Source organism: Juglans microcarpa x Juglans regia, chromosome 4D (genome assembly GCF_004785595.1).
Source record: "Juglans microcarpa x Juglans regia isolate MS1-56 chromosome 4D, Jm3101_v1.0, whole genome shotgun sequence".
Lineage (NCBI taxonomy): Eukaryota > Viridiplantae > Streptophyta > Magnoliopsida > Fagales > Juglandaceae > Juglans > Juglans microcarpa x Juglans regia.
In genome coordinates this window covers 3,115,921-3,133,398 of record NC_054600.1, presented here as the reverse complement: position 1 = coordinate 3,133,398, position 17,478 = coordinate 3,115,921, and the positions used below count along the sequence as shown (strand labels likewise).

The 17,478-nt window shown below is 37.1% G+C and overlaps 2 protein-coding genes across 2 annotated transcripts; both read right to left on the bottom strand.

Annotated features, from left to right (window-relative positions):
* Positions 1-834: 834 nt before the first annotated feature.
* On the bottom strand, positions 835-10,040 carry LOC121259802 (eukaryotic translation initiation factor 3 subunit A-like). Its single transcript, XM_041161561.1, has 14 exons — positions 9,903-10,040; positions 8,486-8,561; positions 7,556-8,037; positions 6,329-6,544; positions 5,796-6,164; positions 5,680-5,709; positions 4,426-4,653; positions 4,180-4,341; positions 3,245-3,466; positions 2,945-3,151; positions 2,667-2,869; positions 2,146-2,230; positions 1,749-1,950; positions 835-1,538 (listed from the first exon to the last, which is right to left on the bottom strand). The coding sequence occupies exons 2-14, from the start codon at positions 8,529-8,531 to the stop codon at positions 1,048-1,050; spliced, it is 2,943 nt and encodes a 980-aa protein (XP_041017495.1). The 5' UTR covers positions 8,532-8,561; positions 9,903-10,040; the 3' UTR covers positions 835-1,047.
* A 1,139-nt stretch (positions 10,041-11,179) lies between these two features.
* On the bottom strand, positions 11,180-16,666 carry LOC121260330 (pre-mRNA-splicing factor 38). The gene is made up of 6 exons (XM_041162158.1): positions 16,247-16,666; positions 15,130-15,251; positions 14,953-15,043; positions 14,666-14,792; positions 14,268-14,338; positions 11,180-11,830 (listed from the first exon to the last, which is right to left on the bottom strand). Exons 1-6 carry the CDS (start codon positions 16,534-16,536, stop codon positions 11,347-11,349), a joined length of 1,185 nt encoding a protein of 394 aa, XP_041018092.1. The 5' UTR covers positions 16,537-16,666; the 3' UTR covers positions 11,180-11,346.
* Positions 16,667-17,478: the final 812 nt, after the last annotated feature.

The window sequence follows — 17,478 nt, the reverse complement described above, 5'->3', positions numbered from 1 at the left end:
AGTACTTCAAAAATAATCACCAAATAAATCAAGAGAAATACTTTAGCCATAAAATGATTACACAAAAGTAAATTCACAAACTGATGTAGTTTGATGTAGCGTGTTAAATTATAAAGCTATTTTTATTGTAAAGTAAATCCAACAGATTACATAAAATCACGTCAGTTTATGAGTTTACTTTTGTATAATCTATTTATAATTGTAGCAAGTCTCATAAAACAATGAATTATAAAAGACAAATAAGTTGAGAGTCAATAAATACTCTCTAATTGAGATTGAGACAGCATGGAGAAATGGTTGGACAAAGCAGTAAATCAGTGCAGAAAAATATCGGATGACTGCAAAACCAATACAAATTCAATATTCTGCCAAAAAACAAAGAAAGTAGGATTAATAAAGCGAGGAAAACTTTGATCCATCAAAGTGCTGAGAAACTCCTTTTCTCGTACAGAGAAATTGTTAGTTACTTCTAAAGTATAGAATGTGATGCACTCATCTTACCATATAATTCATATAATTAACAATGAATGCAAGTATAAATTGTTAATAACATGTTCTACAATATTACAATGAATAACATGTTTCCATAAAATGAATATTGTTAGATACAAGCTCGAGCGCAAGCCCCTCGCAAATATTTAAAAAAAATAAAATCCACTATAAAAAAAATTAGCCTTTTCAAGTAAATCTCTTTTCCTTTTATAGGCTTACAAGAGAGTTGCTCATCCTAAACTTTTATAAATCATTTAGATTAAAAGTAGTCAATCTTGCAATGCAGCAAAAAGATAATGAAAACAGTATGAACCCAATACGGCGGAGGAGAAAGGTAGAAAATAATAACAATAATAACAGATGATATGAAGCTTTACGATTACAACATGCGGCTTGAATTTGCCATGTAATGACAAAAAAGAGAGATAACTAGAGACTTCTAAGGTGCTCAGAAATGGATTAAGATCATTTTCTTAGGTTTGCTAAAAGCTTTCAAGCATTGATGGAATCAAAACTGGATTTTTGTTCATGTAATTCAACCAAGATCATCTACAATCAGCGTCCTGATCCACCACGTGGAGGTATTCTGGATGAGGACCAAGTAGACCTCGAGCTGCTGCCACCAAAGGAGGGCCGGCGATCTTCCATCCGCCACCTATCACTGGGTTGGGACGTGGGATCATCCTGCCTGCTGCTACCCCATCGATCTGGTTCAGGAGGTGGAGCCTGCCCAGAGTCTTCAGTTCTCTCTCGCCGGAACTTAGGCACGTATTTTCCAGCAGTGGCAGCAGCATCCGATGCAGTGGTTGCAGCAGCAGCAGCAGCAGATGCAGTGGTTGCGGCAGCAGCAGGAGCCACAGCTCCAGGCTCCAATGGGTGGGAACCAACAGTAGGCTCAGAAAACCCATTACTCGATCTCCCCAAAAGAGATTCTCTCCTCTTCCTTTCTTTTTCTTCTAATTCTCGCTCTCTTTGCCTCTGCTTCTCAGCAATCTCGTCCAATTTTGCCCTGCGTTCCTCGTCTATCTTCCTTTGCCTCTCAGCCTCTGGCATTGTTCATGATGCCAATTAACAATAAGAAAATTAGTGAAAGATTTCTGGAATAAAATAAGGGAAAGCATCCGTGAATGATATGCAACTTCAGAAATTCTTGTACACAAAATTGCACTCAAAAGCCTTAATAAAGGCAGAATTAAACCACCTCTCAGAAAGATCAACTAACATGATCATATCATCATTCCTGAAAAGAAATATACCTTCCCGCTTGCGAGCTTCCTCCTCCTCCTCCATCTTCCTCTGTTTCTCCTCTTCATTCTGCACGAAATACATTGTCTTTCTCATAGCTTCCCTCTCCCGTTTCCGAGTATGAAGCATTTGCTGAATTTGGTCCTCTCTCTCCACCTTACGTCTGTCATACTCCACTTGCCGAAGGCTCGTCACTCTTTCCTGGAATATTATCTGTGCAAGAAAGAATACAAAGCAAATTTGTAAGAGCATGAAAGTCACTAACGCTGTGAAATATCATTGTACACAAGTCATAAGTGGACAGATGGCATCCCATCACAGAAGCCCAGGTATGCACATGCACAAAACAGATAAAAAGCGATTTTCCACTGGTAATAACGTTGAAAGATCAGTCAAAAACCAGCTGACCTTATTGTCCAACATCCGTGTCAATCTATTCTTCTCCCTGAGGTCCCCATCATGCCGCTGTCTGCTTAGCTCAACTTCTAGCTGCAACGCATCAAAGAGAACTAAAGAGTAAAGATGGTACATTTGGGGGACATCAAATCTATATTGCAACACTTGAACATGAAAGAATCAAAACAAATGAAAATAAACAACAGCTTCATCTATGCACAAATGTAGAAGAAGAGAGGAAAAAAAGGACTGGAAATTGGAGGGAGATTTAAACTCAAATAAAGGCTGATAAAGCTTGATATAAAAGCAATACCATCTACAAGCATCTGTGCATGCGCATGTATATGAGCGCACAAGCACATGTATGCGTGTGTACAAATGTAAGAGAAGGGAGAGCAAAAGGACTAGAAAGTGAAGGTCGATTTAAACTCAAATGAAGCATGATAAAACTTGAAATAAAAGCAACATCATCTAAAAGTACAAGTGTGTGTGTGTGTGCAGATAGCACACAGATAACATATAAACATACCTCTTGCTCACGTTCATGAAGCAACTTCTCTTCAACTAAACGATGTTCAAATGCAGCTTCAATCAAGGGAGCCGCCTCTTCTCTTTTCGCTCTTTCTAAATAATCCATTGTTTTAGCTAGTTTTTGTAGTTTCTTCTCCATTTCCTGTCTCTCCCTCAGCTGCTCATTCAGGGCCATCTCCATTATAGTTTGTTTCGTCACATTTTCCTGTTTAAACAGAAAATTGTTAAACTTGGCCCATACACGCACATAAAGACTAAATGAGACCAAATTTTCACTTACTCCATCTAAAACAGACTTCCTTAACTTCTTCTTACGGTGCTTTCCAACATCCTCAAGTAAAGCTTTTGCTTGTGCAATCTCCTTGTCGTGTATTTCATCAAGGATCATTTGATTCTTCCTCTTCTCAATCTCAGATGCAAGCCTCCTTTTCTCTTCCTCTTCAGCAATCAGCTGTTGCTTTTTCCTTCTCATCTCTGCATTACGTTCCTTGGAAGCACAGAAAGAAAATTGCATTCCATTCAGACTAAAGTAAATAAAAAATAAATAAAGCCACCTCCTCAGCAAGCAGGCTTGACATACCACTTCCAAAAGCAGGAGTTCTTGTGCTTCCTTCCTGTTCTCAATGATTGACTTTCGAGCAAGAAGTCTCTTGTGCTCCTTCTCCACAAGATCCGCTAAACTGGGCAACCTTTCTCCTAGTTTTGGTGCTCTCTTTGCAGGTGTATGAATCTTGGCTCTTGCTTTATTTAAGGATTCAGCAAGGATAACCAAGTGATCCTGGAAGCCTTCAGAGTCAAGGCCCTGTAAGAGTGAGCCCGAAGAGATCAATCGAATTCTTACTCCAAAATGAGAAATATAAAAATCAAAACAATTTTACAATCCCATTGGCAGCAAGAATGGATGGAATATTTCCCAAACATCTGGTACACATTCAATTCAGCCAAAAAAAAAAAAAAAAAACATACAAAAAGGTCCAGAATTAGTGCAAGGTCCATTGGGATCAAGAGCTCAGACTCAGAAAGCAAGAACATAAAAACATTGAGAGAGGGGGGAGAGAGAGAGAGATGTAGGTCTCCACTCTCTTTGTATGGATAAGGTGAAAGGTGAAAAAAAGGGTTTTTTGCAAATCAAGGACAAGGGAGTTTGAAAACTCTTCTTCTTTATTTTATTTTTATAAGGGAGATTGAGAACATCAAAGAAACATTTCCTACTACATTTTTTTGGATAACTCAAAATGCATTAAAAACATGTGAAACATAAAAACTGATCGAATGGCAGAACCTCAAGAACCAAGATGAATGAGGAATATTGATGGCATATTTTATCCATGATGAACACACCAAGTAAATATATTAAAAGATGCATCATCAGAATCACAATCTAATACCCAGAACAACTGAAATTTGAGTTTTACCAGAATATTATTTCTAAGGATAAATAGCTAATCAGCAACTAATTGTAGCCTCCCTTTGTCAGGAAAAGAAATAAGCAGAGGAAGTGTGAATTTCACTTACTGAATTACCAAACAATACAACACCCTTCATATGGTCAACTTTCATAGCTATGAAATTATATTTAACAGCATCTGCAGAAATCCTCTCAACCACAGGAAATTCGAAAAAGGGGATCATCTGAGATAAACTCTCAATTTTCAGTGTCTGATACACCTGAGACACCTGAAAAAACATAATATAAAGTAAGAGATGCAAAACAATTTATCTTTGAACAAAAGGGTGGTACAATGAAGTTCACAAGTTCACCTGCTGAAGCAACCTCAGAGTAGCAAGCTTTTCCAGGGCGGGAACATATTTTGACAGTTGAACTTCAGGAAGAGAGGGAGCTGAAGAAAGCTTACCCCCAAGGTAAGAAATTTTGGTCAAGAAGGGCTGTATCTTTGATGCAAGATCCATAGGAAGAAAATCATGCTCTAGAAGGTGGTAAAGATCTTTTACTTCCTGTGTTGCACAGCTCAATACACCTTTCAACGCCTGAAAATGACAGAAAATCAGAAGAGTTGAGAGCAAACCAGCATTAACAAATATTCAATTGTGTATAAATACTTTTTCTATATATATACAAATAAGTAGATGCGTATGAATACTTAACATTCTAATCATGAAAGGAAATACGTTAATACCCATTTCTTTTGAAAACTAATGACAACCAGAAACTAAAAATAAAAATAAAAATTGACGCATGCCTGCTATGCACAATCCTGACATCATTTTTCTCTAAAAAATTGAAATGCAGACGAGTTCTTTATGTCAGATAAGATACATTGCACAGATTTTTTTTTGGTAGCAAGGAATCCCAAAGACCATGCAGATGCAACATGTATTTTATCCAGCAAAATCCTGAACTTGTGTAGTGTGCCCACATCACATAGATGAGGATCATCGGCCTTTCCCCGACTTTCCACAATGAGACGTAGCCCCTAGATATTGTTTGCACCCAAGGTTTGAACCTTGGGCAGGAGGCGAGTATACCCCAAGACCAAGGCCCTTACAATTTGAGCCAATTCCTAGGAGTTTGGTGCAAAGATTTAGGAAATACGGAAGTATAATATGGAATAGGTAGATAATCTACATTGTCAAAACTAGGGGTGGCAAATCATGTTTTCGGGTTATGTTCGTGTTGTGTCAAGTCATGAACATTCGACTATAACAATATTACAACTTAACAATAATAAAATTTTAATTTTGAAATAAATTCTAAACGGGTCAAAATGGGATAATTTCGTGTTAAGTAGGTTGACCCGTTATTGACCCGTTTATAAATCGTCTATTAACGGGTCAACCCGTTTGGACCCAAACCCGGTAATTTCGTGTCGTGTTCATGTTGGGTTCACGGGTCGTGTCACATATTATCACCCCTAGTCAAAACCCAAAGGTCATGGATAAGTACAACCAAAAATTCAAATATTGATCATAAATAGACCATATTCTAGATGACGAGAAAAAAAATCCGCCCTCCCCAGCAACCGAGTATCAATAAAGTGACCATTACAAGCTTACCAATTCTGAGAGAAGGTTTGACCGCGAAAGCTGCAGAAAGTACATATTGTCAGCATGAGATTATATTGATTGTAGATACAACATGAAAGCAAATCCAATGGAACAAATCACATTACCACTTCTCCATTGTCGAGTTTATGGTCAAGATTGAATCTTATAAGATTAGCCATTCTCAAGTTGCGCTCTTTCTCATTTTCAAGTTGCAAATGTGACGCACTACGCTTATGCTTGTAGGGGGGCACTGAAAGTGCAGCCAATACAACAGATGATGCTATGAATTGCAAATCCTTCTGGCTTAAATTCTTATTGAAGCTTTTCTGAAGGGTGAAAAGCTTCAACCATGCATAAGCATGATAAAGGTGGCTGTCTGAGGTGCGGAAGATTTCAGTTAACTTGGCATAATAAACCACCATCAAGGATGGCTTGGGGGTTTTCTTAACCATGCACATTAATCCATGAATGTCTTCAACAGAACGGAAAGCTTCCTGCAGGAAACAGGAAAAGTAATGACGAGAAATAGAAATCATGCGCCCAGTACAAAAATACAATTATTATTTACACTCTAATCAAATAGATAAATGCAAACATAATAATCACTGATACCTTTTTTTGATAAGTAAAGAAAAAAGTTAACAATAATCACTGATACCTGCCAGAGTTCAAGTTCAGTAGCAATCTTCAGCTGTTCAAATCTTGTATCAAGATACAGCTGCAAGCTCTCAGGTGCAGACAGGTCAGGTCGATCCCTTTGGTCTCTATATTTGTTAAGATTACTAAGATGATTCCGGATAATTTCACACAACCTACGAAACTCCGTAGTTCGTTTGTATTGCTTGCAGAACTGGAAGGCCCGGTGTGCTGTCATCTACACATGACATTGAAAACACTACAGTAACATCCTTTTTTTGACAAGGTGATTACTAACCACACCGTCACAAATGTAAAAAAGCATTCTCAACCATGATTATAATTATGATCCTTCATGGTCATAAAGATGGCATAAACACAAAAGAAAACTCATGGTAGTTTAAGTGATGATGGGCGCGCCACCATCCATTGATAATATGAGGGAAGACCTGGTATAAAAAATTAAAATAACATAAATTGAGAAGCACACTTTTTTATTTTTTATTTTTGATGAGTACACAAATTGAGAGGCATATAAAAGCAACAGCATATTGTCTGCAAGTTACAGCCCGAATACTGCCCATTTACAAATAAAGGTACAAACCTAAAAAGTCTTCTCGGTTTTCCAGATGGCACCCAACCACATCAATCTTGCTAGGAAAAATAGGGTGAAAGTGAAAATATGGGTTCAAGCCACATGGTGCATTTTGTATACCAAATAAATAAATAAAAACTGAAAAACATGTAGTAAGGTAGAAGTGTAACAATCAACAGATATTTCTAATTGTAGAGAAAACCCTCAAAAAATGCTTCTCCCTCATATATGGGGCGTCATGCTTTAAGCACATGTAGCATGTTTTTAACACCACTGACAATGTGGGTCAAATACTGCATCGTCTAACCCAGCTCATCATATAGAGCATTTTAATCACTTCAAAAAACCTTATCAAGTACCCACTGATCAAAACATATTACTCTCATTTTGGCCAATTCATGCAAGATCAAGTTTTCTAATTCATCTAGACACACTCCCATCCACTCATTCATTTAGATAAGATTAAGCCTATAGAAGAACTACAAGCAACTCAAATCTTCTACCCCAAAAGGAAAATGCTATTAGTTAAATTCTGATAACCAATTTACATAATTAAGTTAAACGATGACACTACCATGACAAAATTCACATAATATGTGTAGGAATGAAAAACAAAATCACGTGAAAAATAAAGGAGTTCGAGAGAGGACCTACCGCATAAAGTGCCTCTAACTTTGAATTGTTACGTAAGATTTCAAGCACCGTTCTATAAGTCTCCCACAAGAACTTGAACCAAGGGGTAACAAGTTCACGATCAGACCTATCCTTCTCCTTCTCTCCACTTACATAACTTAGCATTAGATCTTCTGGCCTTTTATCTGCTTCCAGGTCATCAACATCAAGAGCTTCTTCCAGTGCTTGTGCCTGATTACAAGCTTGCTCAGCTTTCTCAGTGGACAGATGCATAAAGTGCTTAATCACCTCCTCCAAAGAAGTAACGTTCACTTGCTGACAGACAATTCGGTATTGAATCAAACCATCCTTTGCAAACCTGCCCCTCCGCATGTCAACACAAAGTTCTACATACTTGAACATAATCCTTTCGAGTGTCTTTTGCCATGCTCGATGTCTCCTAGAGGTTATAATATCGTGAAGAGCTTGCAAGGCATCTTGCTTCTGACCAACATTTATCAGCTCTGCATCCAAGCATTAAAAAAGTCAATTGTACTATCTTTTGATAAGTAACAAGATATTTTATATTGATATTCAAATAGGCATAGCCCAAGTACACAGGAAGTACACAAGAGATGACACCTAGTTAGGAACTAGAAACGGATACAAGGAAATCATGAAAGTTGACACCATTAACCTATCTCCCACAAGACAAGACAGAACTGACAAAAGTATGTCTATAGTTGTTAACTAGCAACATCAAAGTAAGCAACATCCACACCCACAACACTGAAAATAAAAGAGAAACAATAAAAAAGAACTGAAGTAATTAAATAAAAAAAGAAGAAACGTTTTACCCAATCGAAGTTTCAGGTAGAGACATACAACATGTGCAAATCAAGATAGAATCCATTTTAGAAGTAGGAAAAATGATATTAACACTTAGCAAAAGAGGTATAAACTTCCACTCACCTTCAGCTCGCTTTAAAGCATTCTCTGGTTTGGCAAAAGCTGACATATTGACACAATGAAATCACCAATAGCCTGAAACAAATGACCATTATTACATAAATGCAGTTTTCCAGCCCAACAAAAAGGGATAAAAGTAAATCAAATTCTAAATTTCTTTATCTACCAGTGGACCCAAGGTTATTGTCACGTGCAAAGCATGATATCACAGCAAAAACTGAATATACAAGCATACTTAAATCTCGGGTCCAGATCCTCTACATCGCACCGATGTAGATTCTAAAAGGGATAAAAATTTCTTTATCTACCAGTGGACCCAAGATTATTGTCATGTGCAAAGCATGATATCACAGCAAAAACTGAATATACAAGCATACTTAAATCTCGGGTCCAGATCCTCTACATCGCACCGAGTTGCACAATAATCCACTACCAATACATACATGCATATTTGCCCACGTATATACATTCATATTTATACATTCATGGGTGTGTGTGTGCGTGTAGTTTTGTTGCAAAATGGGTGTTTTCTATTTTTAAAAATAACAAATTTCGTCACCTATTTCTTCATTGTGAGGTGGCCAGATTTTTGTGGAATGAGGTTTTGAATTGGACTGGTTTACTTTGGGTAATGCCCAAGGAAGTGGTGGATTTATTGGTAGGGTGGAAGGGTTTGAAGGGTAGCAAGAATGCTGTTCAGGTTTGGAAGATGATTCCTTCTTGTGTCATGTGGTGCCTATGGCTTGAAAGGAATGGGAGATGCTTCGAAGACAAAGAACAATCATTGGGAGAACTTAGGGATTTTTTCTTTAGTACTTTGAGTTTGTGGGCTATAGCGTTTGTAATGGAAGATAATTTCCCGAATCTGTTTTAGTTTTCCTTTTGTTTTTGGAAGTAGTAGATATTTCGTCCTGTGTACTTGGGCTTATGCCTATTTCTTGGGAATAAAATCTTTTATTACTTATCAAAGAAAAAATAACAAATTTCGACCAAAAGCATAAAAAGTACTTCCTACATTCTTTTCTTACTACTTAAAAAAAAAAAAAAATTCCTTTATTCTCATATAATTCGCAGTCAACACAACAACACCACTCACGTTACAGAATAACCTGATTCCAAGTCGCCATCGATATTCCAGTAAAAAATAAAAAATAAAAAATATATTCACACAACGAAGTCAGAGACGCTTACACCCAAATATGTCAGGATTTTTTTTTTTTCCTTCAACATCAAATGCACGTAGGCCATGTCAATCACCACTCTATACGAGCCTAAGATAATAAAATATTTTATCGAGCTTCCTAACCGACGTACATATTGAAATTTCATGAATAATACGTTTCGAAGAAAAATTCTTTGTAATGTATTTCCTCATTCTCTGCATACTACTAGATACATTGGGAGAGACATAGAGTTACCTGAGAGATGGTAGTTTCAGTGGCCGCCTTCTTCGCTACGTGAAACAGAGAGAAAAGACGATAGCATTTAGGGTTTTAGCGGTTTGTTTTGTTTGGTTTTGTTTCTTCTTCGGATGGGGCATGAAGTTTTATGTGGGCCAATCGGACTGCAGCTGAGATAGCGCCGACTTAAGAGAATTGGATCGGGCTTTATACGCCTATCCTCCGTTGCGGTTTGGACTGCTTAATTCCGGGTTTAGAACGAATATATTACTAAACTAGGCCGGACATGTTTGGATCGCAAAAGTTCTTTCCCTAGATAAAACAAAAATTCATTAGAAAATACTAAATATACTTACAAAAATTCATTAAAAAGTATTTAATGTCAGTTATTGTTATATGTTGAAAATTATGAAACAATTCAAATTTTAAAATAAAATTAATAAATTAAATCTTATAAATAAAATTATAAGTATATATAGCACTCAAATTCATTTTCCATACAAATATGATGAAAGCTCTAAAAATGATTTTGATTTTTGAGAGAAAAAATAATAATATTAAATTTGAGTTCACAAATTCCAAAAAAATGTTTACAAATGTATTTTCCCCAAAATATATATTTCCAAAAAGACTATATAGATTATAGACGCGCCAAACATATTATTAAAATAAAAATGTCACTTCAATTAATATAAAAAAATAATTACTTTTGATTGGCGTGTCCCATATTAAGTGGCAACCTAATTTGAGTACTAAACATACTTTAATTATTTTCAGAATACCTCACTACTATTTAATTATTCACTACTATTTAATATTTTATAATTACTTTTTAATTACTATTAACAAAATACTTGAGAATAATACCTCACTATCCAATCGCAAAACCGGTCTAGAATTCTAAAAGAAGTAAATAATAATAATTAAAAAAAAAAAAACACCTGAAAGATTATTCTCTTCCAAAATTTCTCTGAGCCCACCACTTGCCAAAATCGAGCCAACAAATTAATTATACAGATTCCAGAAATCTCAAAAAGTTCTGATATGGGATGAAAAATATAACATTTGTCGAACTAAACGAGAGAATGAACCTAGGGTTGTGCCTTTAACCGATAATGACAAAGGTTCCTTGTCTCGGGAAAGCCTTGCATATACATTAGTAACTTCTCTAAAGCTTAATCTAGCACTAGAGACTGTCCGTTCTGTTTGATTTCAGTCAAAGCCGCCACGTTATCTTGTCCTCTGCATCAATACCGTACAATTAATTAAGCGAGAATGCAAGCAGCAAAACTCGTAATTCTCACAAAAAAATATTGGAGACAACTCATATAATATTGACATACATATGTATGATCTGTTATACATCCAATACTGGCAATCCCAGCTGCTACAAGTAATGGTCCACAAACTTCATATATCCATCGATGTTAACAGAAACCACCATTTCACAAACGATCCTAGCACCTACTTCAACGGTTTCAACCCAAGGGATGCCCGAAGCTTGTTAGCTGCAGCTATCTCAGGGTCTGGGTGGTCTGTCCCATCATCCTTCTTCTCCTTTCTTTCTTTCTTCTTCTTTGGCTCTTCCCGAGTGATGCTGTCATCGGGTCCATCTCGCCTTTTTGGACTGGCACTGCTGCGTGCATGTCTCTTCCGGTGTTCCCCACCCTCATGATCCTTGCGATCCCTACTTCTACTTCGGCTTCTTGAGTGACTCCTCCTCCTGCCACGGTCCCTGTCTCGCCTCTCCCTCTCTCTACCTTCCCACTCCCTTTCTCGCTCTCTATCACGACCATAGTCCTTCTCGTCTCTCAGGCGGTAACGATCCCTGTCCCTGTCCCTGTCCCTGTCCCTGTCCCTGTCCCTATCCCTCTCCCTCTCCCTGTCTCTCTCTCTTTCTCTCCCACGCCCACGTTCCCTATCATAGTCTCTGTCATAGTCTCGATCCCTGCAAAATTGGAAAAAACAAAACAACTGTAAAATCAAAAAATTAGAAACTCTAAAACAAACAAAAGGTTTGAAAATATAGTTTGATTCATCAGTTCCAAATAAAAAGAAGTGCAATGAGATTTTCTTAGATGCTAATTGAAGAAAACTGATGGCACATGAAACAAATATACAGCTATACAAGAGTTGATCCATCATTCTTTTTTTCTTTTTTTGATAGGTAAAGAGTGATCCGTGATTCTTTTTTCAGCACATTAACAGAAAAATGAAATCTGGCATATTCAAGAGATGTAGCACAACAGGAAGCTGCTTCAAAACCACTTGTGGCTTTAACCGCATCACTTTTGATAAGAGCAAAGTATTTATGGTAACCACCTTTCAGAAGTGAGCGCGCATGTCTATGCCTCAATTTACATATGTTTTTGCACAAACAGCTTCCATTAAACCCATAAATATCAGCTTTCACATTGGCCATACTCTCATTGGAATAGCCAAAGCTAAGCCCAAGTTTTAGCTAATATGAGATGAATTTGGCTTTAGCTATTCCATTCACATCAAATCTCCACATTGGATTATTCATTTATTCATTATATAATAATAAAATAATATGAGATGAATTTGACTTTAGTTATTCCATTCACATCAAATCTCCACATTGGATTATCCATTTATTCATTATATAGTAATAAAATAATATTATTTTTATTTTTTTAATTATTAATTTATTTAATTTTATCATATTTTACCATTCTACCTATTTATTTAATTTTAATTGCCTAATTTATTTAATTTTATTTAGACCTTTTTTTTCCTTCATAGATTTCAGTAGAAAGAGAAAAGCCAGAGGAGAGAGATGAAATAATAGTAAACAATTGTTTGGTAGTGCTACAATGCACATCCAAATATGACCAAAAGTTTAGATTTCTTGTAGCTGAAGTCTCTTTTTGGAATTAGCCTAATCCAATGCCATCAGTTTTTATGTCCTAATAGCTATTTGAAGTAATTTTTTGGAATTTAGCTAATTCATTGAGGACAGCATAGGTCTTTTTATTCCAATTCTAAGTGACATGGGACAAGAAAGACCATGAATGATAATTGCATCCAATTGTAATGTACGATCCATCATACTTCTCACTGCACACTGTCAGTACAGAGAAACCTGGCAGGATCATATAAGTTCACTGTAGGAAGCAAAGTTAAGCCACCAAATGGCTTTAAATGCCATGGCAGTAACATGAACCTGAACAACACAGGTAATTGCATATACTCAAACAAGAGGGCAACAGCTTCCGGTAAGGTAAAGCTCATGATTCTCAAAACCGTAGCAGAATTGAATAACTTAATAAGGGCCAACAGGAAGAATACCAAAAATGTGCCAGATGTGATAACCAGATCACTTCCACATACTAGGTAGGAAGACTTTTACCGTTTTACGCATACAGTTAAGCCCAAGTTAACAGAAAACCCACCTCAGGTGGGACCGAGTTGAAACCAACCAAGCTACTAGAACTCTTTCATGTGTAAAATGAGACTCGATGTTGACTGAAAAGCCCCTTCAAGTCATATCATTTAAAAGCAGGCAAGCAATGAGATAATGTGAAAAGCACAAACTCAGCCTTGCCTGCTCTGTACAATCCTAAGCAAGTATGGAACCAAGATATAAACTTATAAGGAATGGAAATACAAACAATAAGGGTCCTGTGTTAAGGGAGAAAGCGTAACATTCTGTTAGAAGACATAAGTGTCTATCATAACAGATTAAAGGTCCATTTCGGAACACAACTGTTTTCAAGTATTTTCAGATATTCTCAAACTATTTCATTACTATTCACAAATATTATGAGATATTCTTAGTATCCAAACGAGCCCTAAATCCACTAAATAAAATATACCTTGTAATGATGGAGTGGTGTTGCATGTGCAAGAGAAGTGGGGAGTGTATGATCACCTTCTACCACATTAAGAGGTGGCTAGTGCTCGGCAGAACGATTTCTTTAGCCAAGTTGGTTTGACTTTGGTCATGCCTAGAATAATAGCTGATCTTTCTCACTCATGGAGAGGATTAGGTCGTAGCCCACAAATTTCAGTAGTGTAGAAAATGGTTCTTACATGCCTTATTTGGTGTATTTGGAGGGAAATCAATGATAGAAATATCAAGGCCCATGAAGAGAAGATGGAATAGATCAAGCCTTTCTTTATCAACCCTCTTCTCCTTTAGACAGCTTTCATGATTTTCTTGCATCTTTTTATTTATCTATTTCTAGCTAGGTAACTTTCTGGTACCCATCTCAATGTACTTCAATCTTATGCATTTATAACAAAATTTCTATTACTTACTGAAAAGACTAAACAACGGCCAATTACAACATTTAAATATTCATTTAAGAGTCGCACAAAAAGAAGAAAACTCAAAACCAGAAATTTACAAAGAATCCTACCTGTATCTGTCACGGTCACGTCTTCTATCCCTATCTCTTTCTCTAGCAGGGCTTCGCCCACGATAATAGTCCTGATAAAATTAAAAAAATAAATAAATAAAATTGAGAAACACAACAAGACTCCAAAGAAACAGCAAGATACATTTATTTTCCAGTATGTTGGAGAGTTTAGAAAGGAGAGGAGAGGAAATGATATGGCGTATCATTGGGGAGAGAAAATTATAGGACTTCCATCAGGATGTAGAAAGAAATAGAATAATATAAATTCTTTCCCTCTCGATTTCATTCTTGAACAAGAGATGACACTTGTCTCTGACTCTCTCCTTCCATATCCTTTCCCCTTCCCTGCAAATCTTTCTATCAAATATAGAGGTTAGATAGTGAGGTAAATGTGTGACCTTTTCGTGGGCCCCATCTTCAAAACCATCAAGTTGTTCATTCTCCTCTTTCTCTTCCTCTTCCTCAAAATCATCTTCCAAGACACTCTGTCTAGGTTCTAGTGAAGTAAGTGATTCAAGAGTCCATCTGTAGAAAGTCATATAAACAAAAGAGAGAAAATAAGAACAGGAAGCTTACAATAGAGGCCAATTACACACAAATAGATGGAAACCCAACATTCTCAGGTGATACAAGTTAAAAATAAAAGTATCATTGCTGAGAAAGAAAACGAAACAAAATAAATTACCTTTTCTTGATACGTGGCAAAGCAATATCACATGAATAATCCCTTGTCAGAAGTTCATCAATAACTTCATCCACATGTGTCAAGGAGAATTCTGATACAATCAGAGTTATAAAAACAACAGGTAAGTGAGTGTATACATAAGAGTGAGCAATAGGTTAAGTGTGTTAAGGATCTCACGTCCATCAGGAAGTTTTTGCCTCAGCTTCCTATAATCGTTGTATAGAGGCTCTAGGTACCGGTAGACATCAACATCAGTTCCTGTGAGACGCAGATAAAACGCACCGAGTACTCGCACGTATCTGCACACAAAAAATTGAAATTCATGTTAACGTGAAAATAGCACAAAGCCAATGCAGAATTAAGGAGTTGTGAAACCCATTAGAACTGCAAAGAGACTTTTGATAACATTTTTTTTATTGGCACCGGATGCACCTCCGGTAATTCAAAGGGACGTTCCCCCAGTCTAATGGCCACTAGAAATTGTTTGATTATTCGAGCCTTAGACCTGGACAGAACGTACCACCAAGACCAAGGCTCTTACCACTTGACCCAACCCCTGGGGTTCTTTTGAAAACATTATATTCAACCAAACATAAAAACACATTTTTAAGACCAAAAAAATCAAATTACAAGTTAGTAACTATCCTGCCCATAATACATAACAAAAGCTAGTAAAAGTTCTAATAAAAAAATTGTTTTACTTTTTCCTCTCTATTTCAGCATACAAACACTCTTATAAACTCCACATCAAACTTAGGCCTGGCAAAACAAATTGCTCTAATTGACATCACCTTCTGTCAGCATTACTCTCTAAGCAACCATAAGCAATAACAAGATTTTCTTTTCTTTTCTTTGATACCCTGCTCGGAACCATGGAATTGGATAAAATCTCAGCATCCGTACGAACCGTCTATCTACCTTCCCTCAGCAACGACAGCAAAGTTAAAAATAAAATAAGCAAATAGGAAATTCTCGCTGTTGATGAAGTCAATGAAAATTCCCACAAGCCAACAGATTTTCCCTTTCTGTCCTGTCCTCTACTCTGTGAACAACCAAACACAATCCAAGTGGGATACAACTGAATTTCATCTTAATCTTCATCCTCCGTCAACACAATAGAAATGTTTCGTTAAACTCTTAATTTTAGCTCAATTCATCAGTTCCTCGTCAAGTTTTTCCAAAAGAAAAAATTATGAGCCTCCAAAGATTCTCAATCCCCTCTTCTTCCCCAGAAACTCCGTAAAACACATAGAATATAAAAATAGATATCTACTAGAAAGAGAAAGAGAGTTACTTGTAATCGTCGTTCTTGATGAACTCAATGACGATCTCCTTCTCGGGCTGGATCTGGAGCATCTTCATGACAAGGCACATGAAGGGCGTGGGTTTACGGTTCCCGCCGAAGGTCCCACCGAGGTGGTCGAGCTCCATGGCCTTGTCGACCAAGGTCTCTGCGGTGAGACCGAAGCACTGCTCCTTCCAGTACGTGTTCTGGTAGATCTTTGACCGCAGAATCTTCTCCACGAGGTTCTGCGGGTTTGTCCCCCTTATGCTCTTCGCCGCTGGGTCCGTACGATTCGCCATTTTGATATCTCAAACCCAAAAAGGAACAAGAATTCTCAGACCCAAACCCTCGCACTAACCCTAACCCTGAGGGAGAGAGACTGCAAGTGACGAAGACGGCGAGTTTTAAGGATATACGACTTCAAAAACGCGGTGGTTTAAATCATTGCGTTTCGCTGAAGAATGAGTAGGGCTGGTTTGGGTAACAAATTATTCTAATTCATTTTATTTAATTATTGTAATTATTTTAATAATAAATAATTCAACTTTTTAAATTTTAAAATAAAAAATAAAAAATATATTTTAATAATATTTTATTTAATTTTCAACATTCATATCATCTTATATCATCTTATCTCATCTATAACCAAACAAGGACTAATAAAAAAAAATTGTCGAGAGATGCTTTTACCCACTTCAAAAAAATTTCAAAACCATTGTATTTGAGAGGGAAATAGAAAAGTGCTACTCACAACCGCCCTTGGGGAATCTCTGCGGCATCGTGTCCAATGTGGCATATGTGCAACGTCGTCGTTTGCATTTCCCTCGAAAACAAAAGGGATCGATTGGCCTCCTTTCACATTTTGCCCATCCTCGCGAAGGTCCGAAAACTGCTTTTCACTGTCTTCATATCTTTCTCTTCTACATCCACGAAGCCCCATCGTCCTCCACGAAGTCGCCGCCCCATGAAGCTGAAGCCCTCCGCAGCCCAGTCTTCGTCTTCTCCACAATCAATCTTAGTGGTCTCCACCCACGAACCCATGGTTCTGTGAAGTCACTATATTCGTCTTCTCCGCAAAGCCACGGTGCTACGGTTTTGCGAAGTCACAGTTTTGCGATTCCCCCCATTTCTTCCAATCATTTTTGAGTTCTTTTGTTTTCCAGAACCCACAAAGCAGAGAATAGCTCATACCCAAAAATTAGAGAAGAAATTAGCAAATGGAAGAAATAAAGAGGAATAAA

What these genes read in the sequence shown, in the direction of transcription:
- LOC121259802 (XM_041161561.1), bottom strand. Translation starts at nt 8,531, where the DNA reads ATGTCAGCTTTTGCCAAACCAGAGAATGCTTTAAAGCGAGCTGAAG. An exon ending in TTGCTTCATGAACGTGAGCA is followed by an intron (nt 2,231 to 2,666) that starts AGAGGTATGTTT and finishes CTTTGATGCGTT; the next exon opens with GCAGCTAGAAGTTGAGCTAA. An exon ending in CACGGATGTTGGACAATAAG is followed by an intron (nt 1,951 to 2,145) that starts GTCAGCTGGTTT and finishes TTTCTTGCACAG; the next exon opens with ATAATATTCCAGGAAAGAGT.
- LOC121260330 (XM_041162158.1), bottom strand. Translation starts at nt 16,536, where the DNA reads ATGGCGAATCGTACGGACCCAGCGGCGAAGAGCATAAGGGGGACAAAC. An exon ending in TTGCCACGTATCAAGAAAAG is followed by an intron (nt 14,793 to 14,952) that starts GTAATTTATTTT and finishes GACTTTCTACAG; the next exon opens with ATGGACTCTTGAATCACTTA. An exon ending in AAGATGGGGCCCACGAAAAG is followed by an intron (nt 14,339 to 14,665) that starts GTCACACATTTA and finishes TAATTTTATCAG; the next exon opens with GACTATTATCGTGGGCGAAG.